We start from the raw sequence: 19038 nt of genomic DNA, 5'->3' as shown, positions 1-19038 counted from the left end.
TATAGTTTAACTAAGATGAGTAGAAACAAAACTTTAATTCAGACAAATAACGCTTCAGAAAAGATGGATATTTTTGTAAGCTAAAATTGTATTTGTAAATTCAGACACAGAAAATAAATGGAATCAAGTGTTATTTAGTATATCGATCATTTTGGACAATTACGATGACATACTGGCATACTCATACTAATAGCACAGTTTTAAAGTCAGTTTTAAGCTCCTTTTCAGTACAGATCCAATGTATATTTTCAAGGTTCTAAAATCTAATTTTTACTGTTATTAATTATCTCATCTTTATGCAAGCAAATATGTTAGCACAAATAGAAGTTACACAACTAAATAACTAATATTACAATGAGTGAAATGATAGACCCCCTCGGGCTTTTATTAATTAAAAAGTTCAAGTCATATTAAAGCACCTTTTGTATATGTTTATTTCAATCAGAAAGCTTAATATGGTAACTTATTTGCATAAATAATCAATCACTATTTACTAGTAGTAATAAGGTTAATTTGTTGCTACAGACATAACAGGCTTAGTCAATTATATTTCCTACAAAATGCTACTTGTTATGCACCCCATCACCTGTAAAAACAGGATTGGGTTTAGCACCCTTATTAAATGAACACATCAAAAAGTCTTCGTCCCTGTAAAAGTTCTATGAAAAGAAAGCTACTTTTAGTTGATTTGAATAAGTAAAATGCAGACATTGCCTCCATTTGGAAATTTAATTTATCTTTCTGCAAAGATTGATTATTTAATAAAGTTATTTATTTTGATTCAGTAACCAGTCAAACTAAATCTAACACGTACAGGACATATTCCCTTTGAAGAAAATCTCATTTGCAGATTTGTTTTATTCCAAATAAACTGACTTTCGTTCCCTTGTCCTTGTTCTTGGTAATAAATTATGTTGTCTGCGCCACCTACTGGTGGACCCAGGCCAAGGCCCATTGTTGGGCTCCTGAGAAGATGCTGCCTCTAAAATGTTGCACGAATTTTTAAAGAGATCAGCAAAGTGGCAGATGCACACGTGAGACTCGAGGTCAAGTCACAAACAGTTAGTATTTAGAAATACAGGCCACCACATAGAATTACACACATTTGCAGTGTTCTGATTTGTAAAAATAATACCCTGTCTTTATTTCAATCTGCTGATAATAGAGGATAAATTAATACACAATAGATTAATTCCGTATATTCTAACCATGCATATTTTATTTTGGTTATAGCATTTAATAGTTTATGTATATTTTAGTTAAAACTAAAATGGAAATCTATGCATTTAATTAAAATTTGTACACGTATTTTGTAGACATAATTTTCATGTTACCCCTTAATATAATGGGTTTTCAATGCTTCCCCATTAGTGAGTAGTAGAAATTTTCATATGGACACTGAGAAAGCAAGTTTCAGTATTTCTGATTCTTTAAACGGTTAACATATTGATTAAACTTTATTTTGAATTACTTAATTTTTTTGAGAGAAACAAATGGTTTCAGAGCTGCTCTTTACAAATTCCTATCACATCTGTATATAGAAGGAAAAATCTTAAATATAAAAGATATACTTGATATGCCCCAAATTAGTTGGTAGTTTGCTGATATGGACAGCATGTTTACAAGACAACTAGAGGTCTAGTGCATGAAATTTGTGCACTAAGGGGGTGGGGGTCCTTCAGCCCAGCCTAAGCCCTCTTACAGTCTAGCAGCCCTCAGGGGATATCTGACTGATGGCTTAGGCCCACTTCCTGGGGGTAGCGGGCCTAAGCCGGCAGTTGGACATCCTTAGCACTGCTGCGTCGGCGGGGGAGGCTCCTGCCACCGCCGCTGCCCTTGTCAGCCATGAGCCCAGCTTCTGGCTGAGTGGCGCTCCTCCTGTGTTGAGCATCTGCCCCCTGGTGGTCAGTGTGTGTCATAGCAACTGGTCGGTCCACTGTTCAGTTGATTTACATATTAGCCTTTTAATATATAGGATTCTTGTAAGGTGGAAAAAGGTATAAGTTAAGAACTATAGTACATCTTCCAAAGCATGGATTGCTTTCAACTCAATCTTCCCAGTATTGTAAGTGGAGTGATTCCATGCCTTACCTATCGTAAGTATACAGTGTGTGATTGCTCATGTTTAATTTGAGGTGATACCGTCACAGAAGAATGCCAGCCTTTCGGTGTGCACCTGCCTCTGTGTGTGTGTGTGTGTGTGTGTGGTATATTTGGAAAGGATCTTTGGAGAGCCTTTTCGTGAGAAATTTTCCTCAGGCAGTGACATCTCACAGCCAGGGCTGGGGGCTCAGTGTGACGTTAAAACATATGCCTCTCTGGAGTACAGTCTTTAGGCCTCTTGATCCTTCTCACCAAACCACATCTTTGGCTTCAGAGCATTCATTTGGTTCCTTCCCAGTTTGTAAGTTGGACCATTCCTCTCTCTAAGTTCAGAGGAAGTTGATTTAAAAAAAGAAAGAAAGCCCTGACCGGTTTGGCTCACTGGATAGAGCGTCGGCCTGCGGACTGAGGGGTCCTGGGTTCGGTTCTGGTCAAGGGCATGTATCTTAGTTGCAGGCACATCCCCAGTGGGGGGTGTGCGGGAGGCGGCTGATCGATGCTTCTCTCTCATCGATGTTTCTGACTCTCTATCCCTCTCCCTTCCTCTCTGTAAAAAAATCAATAAAATATATTTTAAAAAGAAAGAAAGAAGGAAGGAAGGAAGGAAGGAAGGAAGGAAGGAAGGAAGGAAGGAAGGAAGGAAGGAAGGAAAGAAAAGATAGATACATGGAGATCAAAAGTATTAGTTTTATTAGTAATGAAGTCTGGGTTGGAAATGTACATCTGAAACAATAATGAACTTTTCCCAGAGAGTCTCATGGGCAGTGTTTCTCAGAAAATCCTCCCACATACAAATATGGCTGGAGGGAAATCCTGAGTGAAAATTTCAAAAAGAGGCAGCGATTCTTTCCGTCCCGGTATCGGAGAGTCCACGGGAACTGCCGTGTTCTGGAAGCCTGGAGCCAGCCCCACGCCCCTTCCCCCTCACGCTCGGGGAGTTGCCATGTCACGTCTGCCACGAGGACAGACCCTGCTGTTGAGGAGGTCACCTGTCACCTCCTAATTGCCATCCAGCGCTGCCTGCGGTCCCCACGCTGCCCCACCTCTCCCCAGCCCCCGACACCGCTGACCTCCCCTGTGAAGCCGTCTTCTCCGGGGCCTGCGGCTCCTCCCTCCTGTTTGCTGTTGGAGTGCCCTTCAGGGGTCCTCTGCCCCCACTTATTTCTACACAGGCACGCCTCGCTTTTGTTGCACTCCATGGATACTGTGCCTGCCTGCATTCCTTCCTTCCTTCCTTCCTTCCTTCCTTCCTTCCTTCCTTCCTTCCTTCCTTCCTTCCTTCCTTCCTTCCTTCCTTCCTTTCTCTCTCTCTCTCTCTCTCTCTCTCTCTCTCTCTCTCTCTCTCTCTCTCTCTCTCTCTCTTCTACACAGGCACACCTTGCTTTTGTTGCACTTCGTGGATACTGTGTTTTCCTTTCTTTCTTCCTTTTTTAAATATATTTTTAAATACATTTTTATTGATTTCAGAGAGGAAGGGAGAGGGAGAGAGAGATAGAAACATCAATGATGAGAGAGAATCCTTGATCGGCTGCCTCCTGCACGCCCCACACTGGGGATCAAGCCCGCAACCTGGGCATGTGCCCTTGACCAGGATGCAACCTGGGACCCTTCAGTCCACAGGCCGACACTCTACCCACTGAGCCAAACAGGCTAGGGCAAGGTGGGCGCCTCTGTTACGACTATGATGAGAGGACATTTACAGCGAGCGGGAAATGTTACTCTTGGTCACAGAATCATTCTCCTCATCCCCCCTCCCCACTCCAGAGAAGGGCATGACGGGCTGATGGCGCTGTATTCATCCCTGTACACACCTTAGACCCAGCAAAGCCTTTCTAAGTTAGTAGAAGCTCAATTTTATTGCATTGAATTAGTTACATAGAAAATGGTGTCTTATTTACATTTTAATTGGCATTTTGTAAGAATATCTGATAATAATGGTACAGATATCAACATGGTTTCTAAAAATCACTTATTAACCTAAAGAAGCCAGCTACTTCTGGCATCTACATATAACGTGACCCCTCTAGAATTTGACCCTAACCACTTAAAAAGCACATATATTTAAAAACAACCCTTATTATTATTGATTAAGAAATAAATTTTTTCCCATTGATTTTTAAGAGAGAGTGGAACGGAGGGGGACAGAGAGAGAGAAACATGGATGTGAGAGAGACACATGGATTGGTTGCCTCCCACACCAAGGTACCTGCCCTTGTCCTGAATCAAACCCAGGACCCTTCAGTCTGCAGGCTGAGACTCTATCCACTGAGCCAAATCAGCTAGGGCAAAAATTATATTGTGTAACCGAAGCAAAAGAAGAGAATAAGCATATGTAGCCAGTCATTGTTCCTTAATTTTAATTCTTGTTTTACACAGGTAAGTTCCATAGCAGGTACCTTGTTGTGACTTCAGGTTTCCCTGAAATTCCCATCCCTCCTGGGGAGCTATGTCTGAGCTTTAGCGGGACTATTGTCTGAAATGCAGGTGGAAGCATAAGGGCTCCGGCTGAGAAATGACCATGTTTCCTCTTAGTTCCCAGCAAGAGTAATTGAATGGACAATATCTTACTAAACGCTGGGCTGTGGCAGTGTATTAACACTCCGACTGTCTCCTAACAGCAGGGCAATTATTTGCTGAGTGGGGTTTTTATAAATCCCCTGGCACTCCGGTGCCCGGGTAATTATGATGAAGTGCACTGGTCAGCGTCCACTCAGCAGGCCCTGCCCCGCACATATTTCATTCACACCCGCTGGCCCGCTGTTCCTCTCCCAGTTAGCAGAGATCTTTACTCCTCTTCTGTGCTCGCTCAGTGTCTCATTTCTTCAACACATTTTTTAAAAAATTGATTTCAGAGAGAGGAAAGGAGAGGGGGAGAGATGGAAACATCAATGATGACAGAGAATCATTGATTGGCTGCCACCTGCATGCCCCACACTGGGGATGGAGCCTACAACCCAGGCATGTGCCCTGACCAGGAATCGAACCGTGACCTCCTGGTTCATAGGTCGCAGCTCAACCACTGAGCCACACCAGCCAGGCTCAACGCATTTTTTTTTTAATGAAAACTTAGGACCCAAATATAGTTACGGGTCCCAGGTTCGATTCTGGTCAAGGGCACATGCCCAGGTTGCAGACTTGATCTCCAGTGTGGGGCGTGTAGGAGGCAGCCGATCAGTGATTCTCTCTCATCACTGATGTTTCTATCTCTCTCTCCCTCTCCCTTTCTCTCTGAAATCAATAAAAATATATTTACAAATATATAGAAAGAAAGGAAAATATAGCCCTCCTTTTAAACTGCTTCTCTCTCACAGTATTCACAAATTCTGAATTGTGGAGCGAGCAAATGCTTTCTAATTTGGTTCCATTTTTGTGGCCATCGGTGACTCCTCTTTGCTGTGCTCCTGCCGTCTGCAGAAGTAAGAACCGAATGCTCCCAGAATAGCAGTGACTTTGAAATCACGAGGAATTAGGATTTCTCAGGCGGCGACACATGACATGGAAGCCCTCATAAACGGGCTTTGGGAGTTTGAGGTACACACAGCCCTATTTCAAGTTCTTTTTTATTTTACAGAAACTTGTGTTAAGAGTAAGCCTCCATAACAAAAAGAAGGGGGGAAATTAGACATAGCTTCCCCCAGGCAATTACAAAATAAAGGTCAGCCTTGGAAAGGAAACTGATCAGAAAGACATTCTCTGTGAAGAAAAAAAAAAAAACCAGTAGATGCTCCACATGTAAAAAGGATGTCCATTCGTTTTCAAATCAATTGCGTTTTGGGGTTGTTGTTTTTTTTAAGTACTTTACCATGTAATACTCAAGGAGAAGCATAAAATCCGGAAAGAAAAGAGCCGACTGATAGATTGTTAGAAACACGGAATAGTTCAAAATATGAATGTAACGCTAAGGGTGACTGGGTAACAAATGGCACGTTTGCTCGCTGCTCAGCCCCGCGTAATTAATATTCCAGGTCATGCTTAAGTCCCCATGATGGAGGGTCTGAAGGGAGGAATTCAAGAAAAATATATATCTATTATATAACTCATTGCCTTCTTTTTTCCCCCCCTCCCTTTTGACGAGTCAGATCAGAGCCTTTAAAAAAAAAAAAAAACCAGCGCTTTCACAGCTCATTTGCTGTCTTCACCGCTGGGCCCCCAGTCAGCAGCCGGGCCTGATGCAGGGAGGTCAGCAGGAGGCAGTTAGCTGAGTCCTCTCCTGCGAACCCCTGGGTCTTATTGAGCTGAATGTTAGCATGACAGTACTGCAAATAACTCAGTTGTAGGCTGTTTTTTTTTTAAAAAAAAAAAACAGTTAGCAGAGATTTCCCCATAGTGCTGGTCACTCTAGAAAATGATTGCAGAGAATGAAGTCCCACAAGCGAGCTTGGCAGCCGCCCTTCCAGGCTGTGAAAAATGTGGAGGCTGAGAAATGGGTCCTAGTCCCTAAGGACAAACTTGGTCCTTGGTGGCTCCTAGGAATATTTTTAGAAACTCACAACAAGCCATGAGCCACAAATGATGAGCTAGAGCAACCAGGACAAGAGTAAGTTCACGTCGTTTGATTTACTGCAAGAAGAATAACTAAATGGATCCTTTCTCCACCTAACCAAGTAGGGTATTTGCTACAGGGGTCGTGCAAGGGCCAGACTGTGTTCATTGACACTTTTAGCATTAACTGAATTTCTGAAATAGAGCGTTAACTGAATTTCTAAAATATGAACTTAATTTCTAGACTATTAACTTAATTTCTAAAACGGATCCTTTCTCAATCCCACCAAGCAGGGTATTTGCTGTAGGGATTGTGGGAGGGCCGGACTGTGTCCATTGATGGCTTTAGCAAATGCATTAACGTAATTTCTAAAATATCGACAGCCGGAAGATTTTAAATGAGACATTTTCAATTCAATTAAACTGTATTTTCTATCTATATTTGATTTAAATTTCAAGGAGAAGCCACAGGAGGAGGGCTCCATGGAGGTTGCCGAGTACCATTTCAGGAAGCTATCAGGCCTGCAGTCCATTTGCATTTCCCATCGAGCCCCTGTGTACATGTGCATGCAAATTTGGGGGTGGGGATCAGAGGAGATTTCTAATGGGGGTGACGTGAATAGCCGGCGGCAGTTACCCAGGTAGACAGACATTGTAAAGCATAAATTATCATCTGGAAATGATATGCTAACAGACTTCCTTTAATTAGATTATCACTGAACAGAATGGCATTTTGTTCTGTCTCTGTCATAGGCTTGTGTAGGTTGAATCTATTGTATGTCGAAATAGTCTTTTTCATGTAACACTTACTGTTTTTTTTTCTCATTACAATTGATACATTCTCATTGTAGAAAATCACCCTGAAAAGATGTTAAAAATTACCATCCACGAAAAAGTTACTGTCCACTGAAAGCTATTTTGAACATACATGTGTACACATTTTCTTTTATTAAGATCATTTCACTATCTGTACACATCCATCTTGTTCTACAGTCAGGGTTATAGGGAGCGAATGTTAACTGGTGTATACCATTGCCTGTGACATTTTCAACACTGTTCTTTCTTAAACAAAAAAATTGTATGGGAGGTCGGGGGGAGTCGCAAAGAAGAGTTAGTTCAAAACATTTAAAAAAATATTTAAATATATTTACATTAAGTTGGTTTTATCTGATAAGATTCAGTCCCGGATTATAACATAGGAAAAGGTGAGTGGGAGGTGATTCGGGTCAGTTCTAATTTCTAGATGGCAATCCGCTGGACAACTAATTGATAGATGAAAAGAGTATAATCTATAACTTCTTAGAAGGAAGCTGATAGGATTTTGAAATAAACCTAGCATGGCCTCGTGGGCACGTCTGCGTGATGCATTGTTATTCCGGAGAGGCACCTAGCCTCATCTGTAAATATATTTTTATTGATTTCAGAGAGGAAGGGAGAGGGAGAGAGAGATAAAGACATCAATGATGAGAGAGAATCATGGATCAGCTGCCTCCTGCACAACCCCTACTTGAGGGTCGAGCCCACAATCCTGGCATGTGCCCTGACCAGGAATCAGAATCAAACCGTGACCTCCTGGTTCATGGGTCGATGCTCAATCACTGAGCCAGCCGGGCCAGCCTCATTTTTAGTGTCTACTATGGGACAAGCACTCTGCTAGGCTCTGGGGATGCAAAAATACCCAGCACAGAGTCCCTGCACGCCAGCTGCTGGCCTGGGGGAGACGGACACACAGAAGGTAACCCTGGGACAGGACACAGAATCCAGCCGGAGCCGGTGGTATTAGATGCAGGTTAACACTGATTTGAGTGTTGGTCTGGAAGTAAAACATTTTCTTTCAAGGATTAGGTCTTCAAAGACAACTATCCTAACTAATCCTAATACCTTGGAACTGCTGATTCCATGAGGGAAATACAGCAACCAGAAATATTTATGGATATAAGAGAAAAGCACATTTTTGGGGAAAAGAGAGAGAGGGTCAATGGATCCATGTTTTACCTTAGCCTGGAGCACGCACAGAGCCAACAAGCCAATCACACTGTCCTCTAAAGTGTGACTTGTCCTTATGAATATGCATGCGCGTATATGAAAAGGTATCCAAGTACCGTTCTGAACTCAAACACCATTGAATTTTCAGAAGAATGGGCATCTGCTAAACTCGCATTGAACGCTTGTCATCCATACATCTGCTGACCCTCTGTTGCATAGCAGGTGCTGTGCTAAGAAAGCCCTGACTCTTTTGACACAGTGTGACAAGGTCATTGATGAATAGCAAGGGTACCGTGACATTACGGAAGTAGAGCTCCGAACCACATGAATTCAAAATACGGGCTGTTATTTTGAATGTATTATATACATGTTCATCTGTATATCCACTTTGATTATTATTTTATCCACTTTGATTCTATATGTAATATATCCATATATATATGTATAGGTATATATACTGTGATTATTATCATATATATGTACACACACACACACACACACACACACACACTTGGATTATTTTAAAGAACTTAAAATAACTGCCATTATGTAATGAATCATCATTCAAACAGTCAAATGTTTACTGTGTACATACTTTGTTATTATTATTTTTGTTGTTATTGTTAATCCTTGCCCAAGGATATTTTTTTCCACTGATTTTTAGGGAGAGTAGAAGAGAGAGGGAAAGACAGAGAGAAACATCGATGTGACAGAAACACATCGATGGTTGCCTCCTGCACGAGCACTGACCAGGGCCCAGGCTGGGGAGGAGCCCGAAACCAAGGTCCATGCCCTTGACTGGAATTGAACCTGGGACCCTTTGGTCTGCAGGCTGACGCTCTATCCACTGAGCCAAACCAGTTAGGCTTGAGTACATACTTCGTACCTGAAACTAGCGCAAGCCTTGTGTATTTGGGTTTGTCTGAGTGAATGTGTGGCTATAGATATGGGTCCATATACACACTCATAGTTAGGTAATGGTTAGATACAAAAAGAATGACTTAAGGTGCTTCTGTTTTTTTTTTTTTTTTTCCATAAATACAATGATATAAAATGCACCTTGTGTGGCAGGTCGAAACCATAGCTCAGTGGTTTTTCGCATATTTTGTCTTCAGAATCGCACGATTCTGAAACGGCTGGTGGGTCTGGCGTGGAGACGGAGCGTGGTAAATTTGAGCTCCCCTGGTAAATCTGAAATTCGCCTCCAGAAGTCGCTTCACATAGTCCTTACGTGTATGAAAAATGTGGCAGTGCAACTTGATCTTCCTTTTACTTCCCGTGAAAATGAAAGACCCAAATCAAACTTCCGTCTGCCTTCCTAGATCCCAGGCGTATACAACTCGCCCTTCAGAAAGGAGCCCGACCCGTGGGAGCTCCGGCTGCAGAAGGCAAAGCCTTTGACGCATCAGAGACCCAAAGCCCGGAAGAAGCGGCCCCACAGCCTCAGCAGCTGGCTGGCCTGCACCAGCACCCGGTCCTTCCCTCGCTCCCACACCCTGCCGCCCATCGACCGGAAGCAGTGCCAGGTACTCTTGGGCCCCCTGTGAGAATCCTTCCCAAGGTCAATCGTGTGCTTTGCTGGTTTGTTAAAAGGTGACTGTTGTGTTGTCTTGGTGACCATAAAAAAGATTTATTTTTTTTTATAGGACCTAACGTTAAGTAAGAAGTCTAAAGTATGTTTAAAACATATACCAAGGAAGCAATCAAATATTTCTTTGGTATTGAACTGTGTAATGTTTTGAATGGGAAATTAACACACAGGATTTTTGGTTAAGATCTAGCCTTTTGTGTGAAAATATTGTGGGTTTTTTTTTCACTTTTTAAAAAGTATATGTATACTTTTTTTTTTTTTTATTGATTTTAGAGAGGAAGGGAGAGGGAGAGAGAAACATCAATGATGAGAATCATTGATCGGCTGCCTCCTGCATGCCCCTACTGGGGACTGAGCCAGCAACCCAGGCATGTGCCCTGACCGGGAATCAAGCTGTGGCCTCCTGGTTTATAGGTATTAGTAGATGCTCAACCACTGAGCCATGCCAGCCAGACTGAAAATATTGTTATAAACAGTATTCATTATAACCTGTTGTTGCTAGAAAGATCATATGTGTTATCAAATATATTTAATTTAGTCTGTCCTTTGATGACCCATACCTTTACATATAATCTTTACATATAACTGTAAACATAATTTAGATTTTGAGTACTTTTAAGAGTACTAGGGTATGAGTTGGGGAATGAGAGAGGGCCCGAAACAGTGCAAGACTCCAGTAGAAGTAAACAGACCATCTTCACTGTGGCCTGGGATAGAGGCAAAGCGTGGAGTGGGATGTGCTGGGTGACAGACCTGAATGTCCCAGAAAGCAATGGTTCTGTCATCCCCACCAACACTTAAACTGGGAATACAGCCGCCACCAGGCAGCATCCGCCCAGAACTGGGTTTATTTTGGTTCACACACCAAGCTCCCAGAGCTCCTGCCTATGGGTTCTGTGCGCAGGCATGCCTCTGTTTACCTCTCTCTGTATAAAAAATTACTCCAGCCCAGCCAGGGGGTTCAGTGGTTGAGCGTTGACCTATGAATCAGGAGATCATGGTTCGATTCCCGGTCAGGGCACATGCCTGGGTTATGGGCTCGATCCCCAGTCGTGGGTGTGCAGGAGGCAGCCAATCCATGATTCTCTCTCATCATTGATGTTTCTCTCTCTCTCTCCCTCTTCCTTCCTCTCTGAAATCAATAAAAATATATTAAAAAAATATATATACATCAAATATATAGTAAATAAAATATATAGAGATACATAAATATATTAGTAATCTATAATAATAAAAGCATAATATGCTAATTAGACCAGAAGTCCTTCCAAAGGACCTTTCAGATGAAGCTGGGGCTGCAAGGAAAGCCGAGGTCCTGGATGTCTGCCGGGGGCCAGAGAGAAGCCCAGGTTCCGGTTGCCAGGGGGTAGCCGGTGCTGGCAGCTGGGGGAAGGAAGGCCTACTTTTGCACGAATTTCGTGCATTGGGCCTCTAGTTATATATAATAAATTAAAGTTCATAATAAAAGATATATATAAACATATATAGCAAATGGGGATGTATACATTATATATATTATATGGTGTGTGTATATATATACATATATATATACGTATACACACACATATGTACATATGTATATATATTAATAGTGAACTTGGAATCATGTTACTGTATCTTTAAAAAATAAAGTTCCAATAAAAATTCATTAACTCCTTTCCAATATAGCAATCCTCCTGTCCAGCTGTGAAAAGTACTAGATGATACTTATTTGCCATTTGTGTTATTTACGGTCCATGACTTTTATGGTAACTGGTTCCTATTATTGGTTTCTATTAATGTAAAACATAAGTGAACAGAAATGAGGCGTGAATCATTTCTTTTTATTAGTCCACTGTCTTCCCTCAGCGCTGGCAGGAACTCCAGCTGTGGCCCGTTAGGGATAACCTAGTTAAGGAAGGATAAGGAATCGGACTAGAAATCTGGGTCCCTTTTCCATCACTTCTCTCCCGCACAAGGGTGGCAAAAAGAGAAAACAATATGTACTTAATGCCACAGCAAAATCCCGAGCCACCTCTGACTTGTATTGTGCATTATGTGATGCTAATTCGTCAGACAACTGGTGGATTCCCATAACTGGTATATAAGTAACTACTAATTTAAAGGCAGGATATGTGGTGTATCACTTTTCCCAGTTGTGGCTTCTGGACTTGGCTATGCATTTGTGTGATTGCATGGTTGCTATTGTGTCGAAGAATTTTAAATAAAGAACACAAGAAAGAATAAAATAGAAGATTTGACATTCACCTAAAAGCCTTCTTTTAGTGGAAAAAATGCTTGTATCCTTTTTCTATTGATAGTAGTGTTCTTTGAAAGCTAAGCTCAGAATTGTTTCTACTATTTTTATTCAAAAAGGGAGAGGATTCTTTTCAAATTATGTTCAAAGAAACATGGTTTTTAAAATTTGAAAGTAGAGCATCTATAACTATAGATTTACCAGTTTTAGCATAAAAACTCTTTTGATGCGCAGAAAATTAATGTAACGCATTTTCAATATCATCACTTGTACTAGTGTGGACATTTCTTGAAGATGCAATATTGTGTCGTGTATTTTTTAATTCAGAGAAGAACGAGTTGTAACTTAGGCCCGGCCGGCATGGCTCAGTGGTTGAGCGTCGACCTATGAACCAGGAGGTCACGGTTCGATTCCCGGTCAGGGCACATGCCGGGTTGTGGGCTCGGCTCCCAGTGTGGGGCATGTGGGAGGCAGCCCATCCATGATTCTCTCTCATCATTGATGTTGCTATCTTTCTCTCCCTTCCTCTCCGAAATCAATAAAAATCTATTTTAAAAAAATTAATTTGCTAAACTTGCTGTGCTTTGTAGGCATTCGGTAGCCTCGATCATCAATAACACGGTAAGGGAATCCTCCGTAATGAAACATCCTGTCTTGCCAGGGGCCCTTTCGTGACGTCAGTGACGTATTGAAGCAGCGCTACAAGCCCTTGGAGCCCACGATGCGGGTGGCGGAGCCAATCAATTCGTTAAAAGAGGCCAGAATTGAGTTCAGAAGATTGGAATTGTCACGGAACGTTCAGGAGAACATGTGAGTCCTTAGCTTAAAAAAGCAGCTGTCCCGTGTTTGGGGCCTGAAGGGATCCACCATTTCCCATTTCTGACATTGCAGAGAATCTTTTATTTGTGAGAAAAGCTCAGGTCCCCGTGACCCCTCCCAAAACAACCATTTTCGATGACGTGCAAATGTTTTCGATAGGACAGTATTGATGAGGATATTGACTGCATATGTGTAATCGATTGTCGAATTGGATCAGGGGCCCACCCTACCCTCATCTCAACTTATTATTTCTGCAATGACCGTATTTCCAAGTGAGGTCACAGTCTTCAACATGTTCTTCAAGATAAGCATAGGAAGAGGGGATGGTACTATCTGACACAGAGAGTGGCTCGCAGAGGATTTCTTTGAGAAGTTACTTCAAAGCTTTGTTTGCTCTTGATCCTGAAGAAGCTCATCCCACTTTCTCTTGTCTCTTGAAGAAATGGTTTTCCTCATTCCTAGGCCTGCGTTCATGAAGCCAGGATACTACGTCAGCAATTAGCAAATAACTGGCAAGTTGTTTTTATGAGAAGCCCTGGCATTTATTAAATAAGTTTTTATTTATCTCTGAGAGAGGAAGGGAGAGGGAGAGGGAGAGAGAAACATCAATGATGAGAGAGAGTCATTGATCGGCTGCCTCCTGCACGCCCCCTTCTGGGGATCGAGCCCGCAACCCAAGCATGTGCCCTGACCAGGAATGGGACCATGACCTCCTGGCTCATGGGTTGACGCTCAACCGCTGAGCCACACTGGCTGGGCAACTCTGGCATTTACTGATCCAGCAACTGTGTGCATGTCAGAGATAGTCCTAGGCTCCGGGACGTAGCACCAAGGAAAACAGAGGTTCTATTCTCATGGATGTCTGTGCTTCTAGCTTGAACCGAACCAGGAAACCTAATGCAATTCTGAGCAAGCGTTGTCATAGGAGAGCTCCAGAAAACAGTCAAGCGTGTGCCAAAGACCATCAGTGCCATGACTTTTTTGTGTGTGTGTAGAATTTGCTCTGGTTTTGGATGATCTGGATTTTGGTAGAGAAAAGAAAAGATAAAAGCAGGTGGATCGTTTAAAAACTAAAAAAACATGATGGCCGGAAAAGTTCACAGAACAACAAGACCAGTTTGGCAGAAACTAATTTTCACATGAGAAGCAGAGGAAACAAACATTGGGCCAGGCTTCTGGCCTAGGACCTGAGGGTTTATCGGTAGATAATGGAGAATTATTTAAGGCTTTTGAGTAAGAGGATGCTGTAAAAAGAATATGAGTTTGTTGGTTGTGAGACAAATGTCCTTAAGAAGAAATACGCTGGCAGGAAGGAAACCCAATAGGAGAATATTGCAGTCATTTTGGTGACAGGTAGTGGGATGGAACTGAGCTGATGGCAGGATTCAGTATTCCACTCTGGTTCTTTCCTTTCTCTTTCTTGCCTTTCTTCTTTCCTTCCATAATCTCTCTGATCGCTTCTGTTGAAAAGACACCAACTACCGACTCTATGCCAATGGCTGCCCCTCCCTACAGCTCTAAGTCCTTACTGCAGCATCCCAGATTTATATTTCCAAAGGTCATCTTTGTTTGCATCTCCACTGTGTGTCCCAGACTCAGAATGTCCCACACTGGCCTCCTCCTCCTCCTCCTCCTTCTTCTTCTTTTTAAATATATTTTTTATTGATTTCAGAGAAGGAGAGAGAGATAGAAACATCCACGATGAGAGAGAATCATTGATTGGCTGCCTCCTGCACGCCCCCTGCTGGGGATCGAGCATGCAACCCGGGCATGTGCCCTTGGCCGGAATTGAACCCAGGACCCTTCATTCCGCAGGCCAGCACTCTATCCACTGAGCCAAACCGGCCAGGGCCTGCTTCTTGTCTTGAGTGTGAATTGCAGGCCCAACGCTCTACCCAGGGTAGGGACAGGTGAGTTTCTCTGTTCTCCTTCTCCAGCATCATATTGCTCCTCAGATTCCCCTTTCTGCCTTTTAAATCTCTCTCCAATTCACAGTTGCAGCTTCTCCATGTGGCTACGCATTTGTGTGATTAACTATTATCATAGTTATTAAGCAAAATATTTAGAATTTTAATTAAAGAACACAATTTAAAATATAGCCCTTCTGGTCTCAAGTTTGATTCCTTCTGGTCAAGGGCACATACCTGCGTTTCAGGTTCGATCCCCAACCCCAGTCGGAGGCAACCAGTCGATACGTGTCTCTCACATCAGGGTTTCTCTCTCTTTCTCTCTCTCCCTTCCGTTCTCTCTAAAAATCAGTGGAAAATTATCCTCAATTGAAGATAAACAGAAAAAAAATGTTTTTTAAATGTAGTGTATAGAAACGAGACCTGGTTCTGTTCATTACCGAAGAATAGTGATAAGGAAGTTCAACACACCTCAAAACTTTTTTCGACTTCTGTGATTCTTCAAACACTTTAGCCCTCTGCAATCCGCACGCTTTCTGAACGGTTATTGTATTATGGTAAATAGGCATTATCATATGTTTTCAGAGAGTGTTTTCTTAACCATTCTACTTTTATTTGTAACTCTCCCATTTGTTTTAATTACTAGCGCAGTGTGCAACATTTATTAATCAGCGGAGCCTTTTTAAGTTAAAATACTAGATTAGCTAACCCCATTAACACAGAACACTCCAAACAAGCAGTAATGAGAGAGGTAGTTAGTGTGCAAATCGTGTCACCCACGCAGTGCTCGGGGCACCGTTAGCATGATTACCCGCTTTTGATCCAGACTTCTGCCTTTCCCAGCCCATTTCCAGCGGAAATTTGCAAAGAGCTGCCTCCATTTCTCCAGCTTAAATTTTTTTTTTCCTAATGAAGTCTGGTGCTGTAGAACACTGGGGACACAGATAATAAGCTTGTGTATCATTAGGAAGTTCTAGAATTTGTCTACAAAAGATCCTTTTCTTAGCTGTACGGTGACGATTGCTCTCTCGTCGTCCCGTGTTTCCTTGAAAATAGAATGTTTGTTTTATTGTCTCCAATAAATGACCACAGAATAGTGGAATTTTGTTATTACAGACCTCTAAGTCTAAAGACTTTAAGATGTATAACATCGACATAATGGACAATTTGGAATACTTCCTGAGAATATTACATACGCTTTTAGTGTATGCAGACCAACAAGTCATGAAACTAGCACAGAGCAGGAGTGGTAGGAGGGCAAACCGACCCAGTGCATGCTGGGTGGCCTGACAGCCGGGCTGAAGAATGTAGGCTTGACCCAACAGGCAACTGGGGTTCATAATTTGTCAGTTTGAATTATCTGCCAGTGAAATAGATGGGTTGGAGGAGAATCTAGAATTATAAGTGCCTATAAAAATGGGGGGGAAGTGAAAGAGAGTTATCAGAAAAAAAATGGTAAGTGTAATTTTTCTTATTTGGGAAAAAATCGGAAGTATGTTAATTCTCAGTGCATCAAGACTATAGATTTGCAATGGTCCCATTTTTCCCCTGAAGCTAATTGGCTGTTTTTAAATTTTCCTTTCTGAGACCTCTACCAGTTATTCTTCAGCTACCCAGACATTCAAGTAATGACGTGTTTGTATAAACCACTGCATGCCCCCATTGGGGATCGAGTCCATAACCCAGGCATGTCCCCTGACTGGGAATAGAACCTGTGACCTTCTGGTTCCGTGGTTGAGCATCAACCACTGAGCCACACCAGCCAGGCTGAATTTTTATTTTTTTAATCAAACGTCTCTAGAAATCCAATGAAGAATAACACCTTACTGTTCTTTCAGGTTTTTGCCGTTCTCTTCCTACCATAAGAAAGAAAGGTACATTCCATCAATTCATTTATCAAGCAAGTATGGTCCTGACGCTTATGGATATCACCGTTTCAGAGATGAAAGCCCTAACAAGTGGATCGGTGGCAAGGTGAGTTGACGCAACATTAAAAAAAATAGAGTCCCCTTGAAAAGGCTCAAAGAGACGACAAGTATGAATTACAATTAATACCTTCTAAAATACAAACGACTCAACATTGGACATGAAGCTACTTCAGAAGACAAAGATCCTTATGCAATTGTCTCTTCCTAAAAGAATACGGTACTTGTTGGCTTTCTACAACAGGTTCACTTCATGCATCCTGACCTATTCCAAGAATACGCCTGTATCTCACTTAAGTAAGCAGTTTATGGGGATGTAGAGATTTTGGGATACTCATTAAAAAGAAAATAGTTTATTTGGGTGGTGGTGTTTTTTAGGAGTCATTGTGTACCCTTCTATACTTTTAGAATGTACATGTAGTTAAAGAATTAGTGATGAGTAATTGTTCTTGTAGACCCTGAAAATTAAGGAAGAAATGTATAGGAATTCTTTAAATTTTCATGAATCATTAGTCTACTTAACCCTACACAAAACCGCATAGAAAAACATTAAATGCAAATTTAAATTTCTCTTTCTCTCCTCCCCTCCCTTCATTTTCTCCCTTCCTTTCCTACTTCGTCCCACCTTCCTTCAATCTAATCTCTTCAAATAACCGGATTAAATAAACAAGTCATCCCTCTCTGTAGCAGTATAACCTGCACAATACCGAAGTAGTCATTCTATTACCGATATGTAAACCTTAGAATTATTAAAAATATTTTTATTTCAATTTGATATTAAGTGATTTGGGTGAGACTTGTACCCCATAAACTGCTAAAATCAGGCTTCTTTTTCTTTTTTTTTTTATAAAACATTGTTTCTTGATCTCAGAATTGGAGGCCACAATTTACTCATTTTTAGTTGATTAAGACAGTGTTAGGGAGGTTGGAGTTGTGACGTTCAGAATGTGGAAGAAGGAAAGGCTGGAGTGGCTTTAGGCTTCTGCTAGGGGAAGACGGACTATTAAAAACTTGTAAATGCACGTAGGATGTGGTTGAGCACCATAGATTGCTTTCAGCCAAGTAACAGCTCAAGTATTTTCGGTTCCTGTTCTTCACCCTTTCCATCGTGGTTGAAGATTGTCTACACAGAGAACTGTCTTTCTCTTCTACCATCTTTAAGCAGAGAGATTATAATTTTCAAATAATCTGTCACACAGTTGTTTTGAAGGGTGTCAGTTGAGAGAAAAGCAAATGTTAATCTTTCTCGAATTACATCACACAAGATTGATGAATATGTCAAATATTTTTAATATTTTTGCTTTATTTGTAATGTAGTAATATGAATAACACTATACAAAGATATCACAAAGTCAGGGAGTTGAGAGTAAGTAATGCTATTTTCTACTGAAAGTATGATAATCAATAATGAAAAATAACATATATATCATTCTTCTTGAGAGTATAGACACCAATTATTAAAAAATAAAGTACAAATGATATAGAACTTAATCATATTTCTTTGATGTACTTGTAGAATGCCCGGAGTTAAATTGTGTGTGAAATGGCCAAACTTTTTAAGTGCTGGTATCTACTTTGTATTTATAAATTCTTCATTGTGCTCGTTTCAATATTTGAAATAGAAATGAAACTTAATAAGGGGAATGTACCAGTCGCTATTAATTTAATCTATTTGGGTAGATCTAAAAGTGTTGGACAATTAAAAGCTCCGTATACTAAAAACATTCTTTTGATTGTCAAAACATTTACATATGTTTGTGTTAACCAATGCAGAAATGATGATCTAGGCCCCTCTATATCTTTTTTTTTTTAACATGTTTTTTATATATTTTTAAATATATTTCTTTATTGATTTCAGAGAGAAAGGGAGAGGGAGAGAAACATCCATGATGAGAATCATTGATTGGCTGCCTCCTGCACGCCCTAGTGGGGATCGAGCTGCAACCCGGGCATGTGCCCTTGGCAGGAATTGAACCCGGGGCCCCCCCC

At 41.4% G+C, this 19038-nt stretch overlaps 1 protein-coding gene across 2 annotated transcripts in view; it reads left to right on the top strand.

The window, feature by feature from the left end:
* SPATA17 (spermatogenesis associated 17) overlaps positions 1-19038 on the top strand; it is a 65082-nt gene that overhangs the window by 20852 nt on the left and 25192 nt on the right. For both annotated transcript variants that reach the window (XM_036354850.1, XM_036354849.1), the window contains 3 exons: positions 9894-10097; positions 13060-13208; positions 16963-17098. In XM_036354850.1, coding sequence (XP_036210743.1) covers positions 9894-10097; positions 13060-13208; positions 16963-17098 — 489 coding nt within the window. The remainder of the gene's footprint in view (positions 1-9893; positions 10098-13059; positions 13209-16962; positions 17099-19038) is intronic.

Source organism: Myotis myotis, unplaced genomic scaffold (assembly GCF_014108235.1).
Source record: "Myotis myotis isolate mMyoMyo1 unplaced genomic scaffold, mMyoMyo1.p scaffold_m19_p_21, whole genome shotgun sequence".
Classification (NCBI taxonomy): domain Eukaryota; kingdom Metazoa; phylum Chordata; class Mammalia; order Chiroptera; family Vespertilionidae; genus Myotis; species Myotis myotis.
This window is presented reverse-complemented; position numbering and strand designations above follow the sequence as displayed.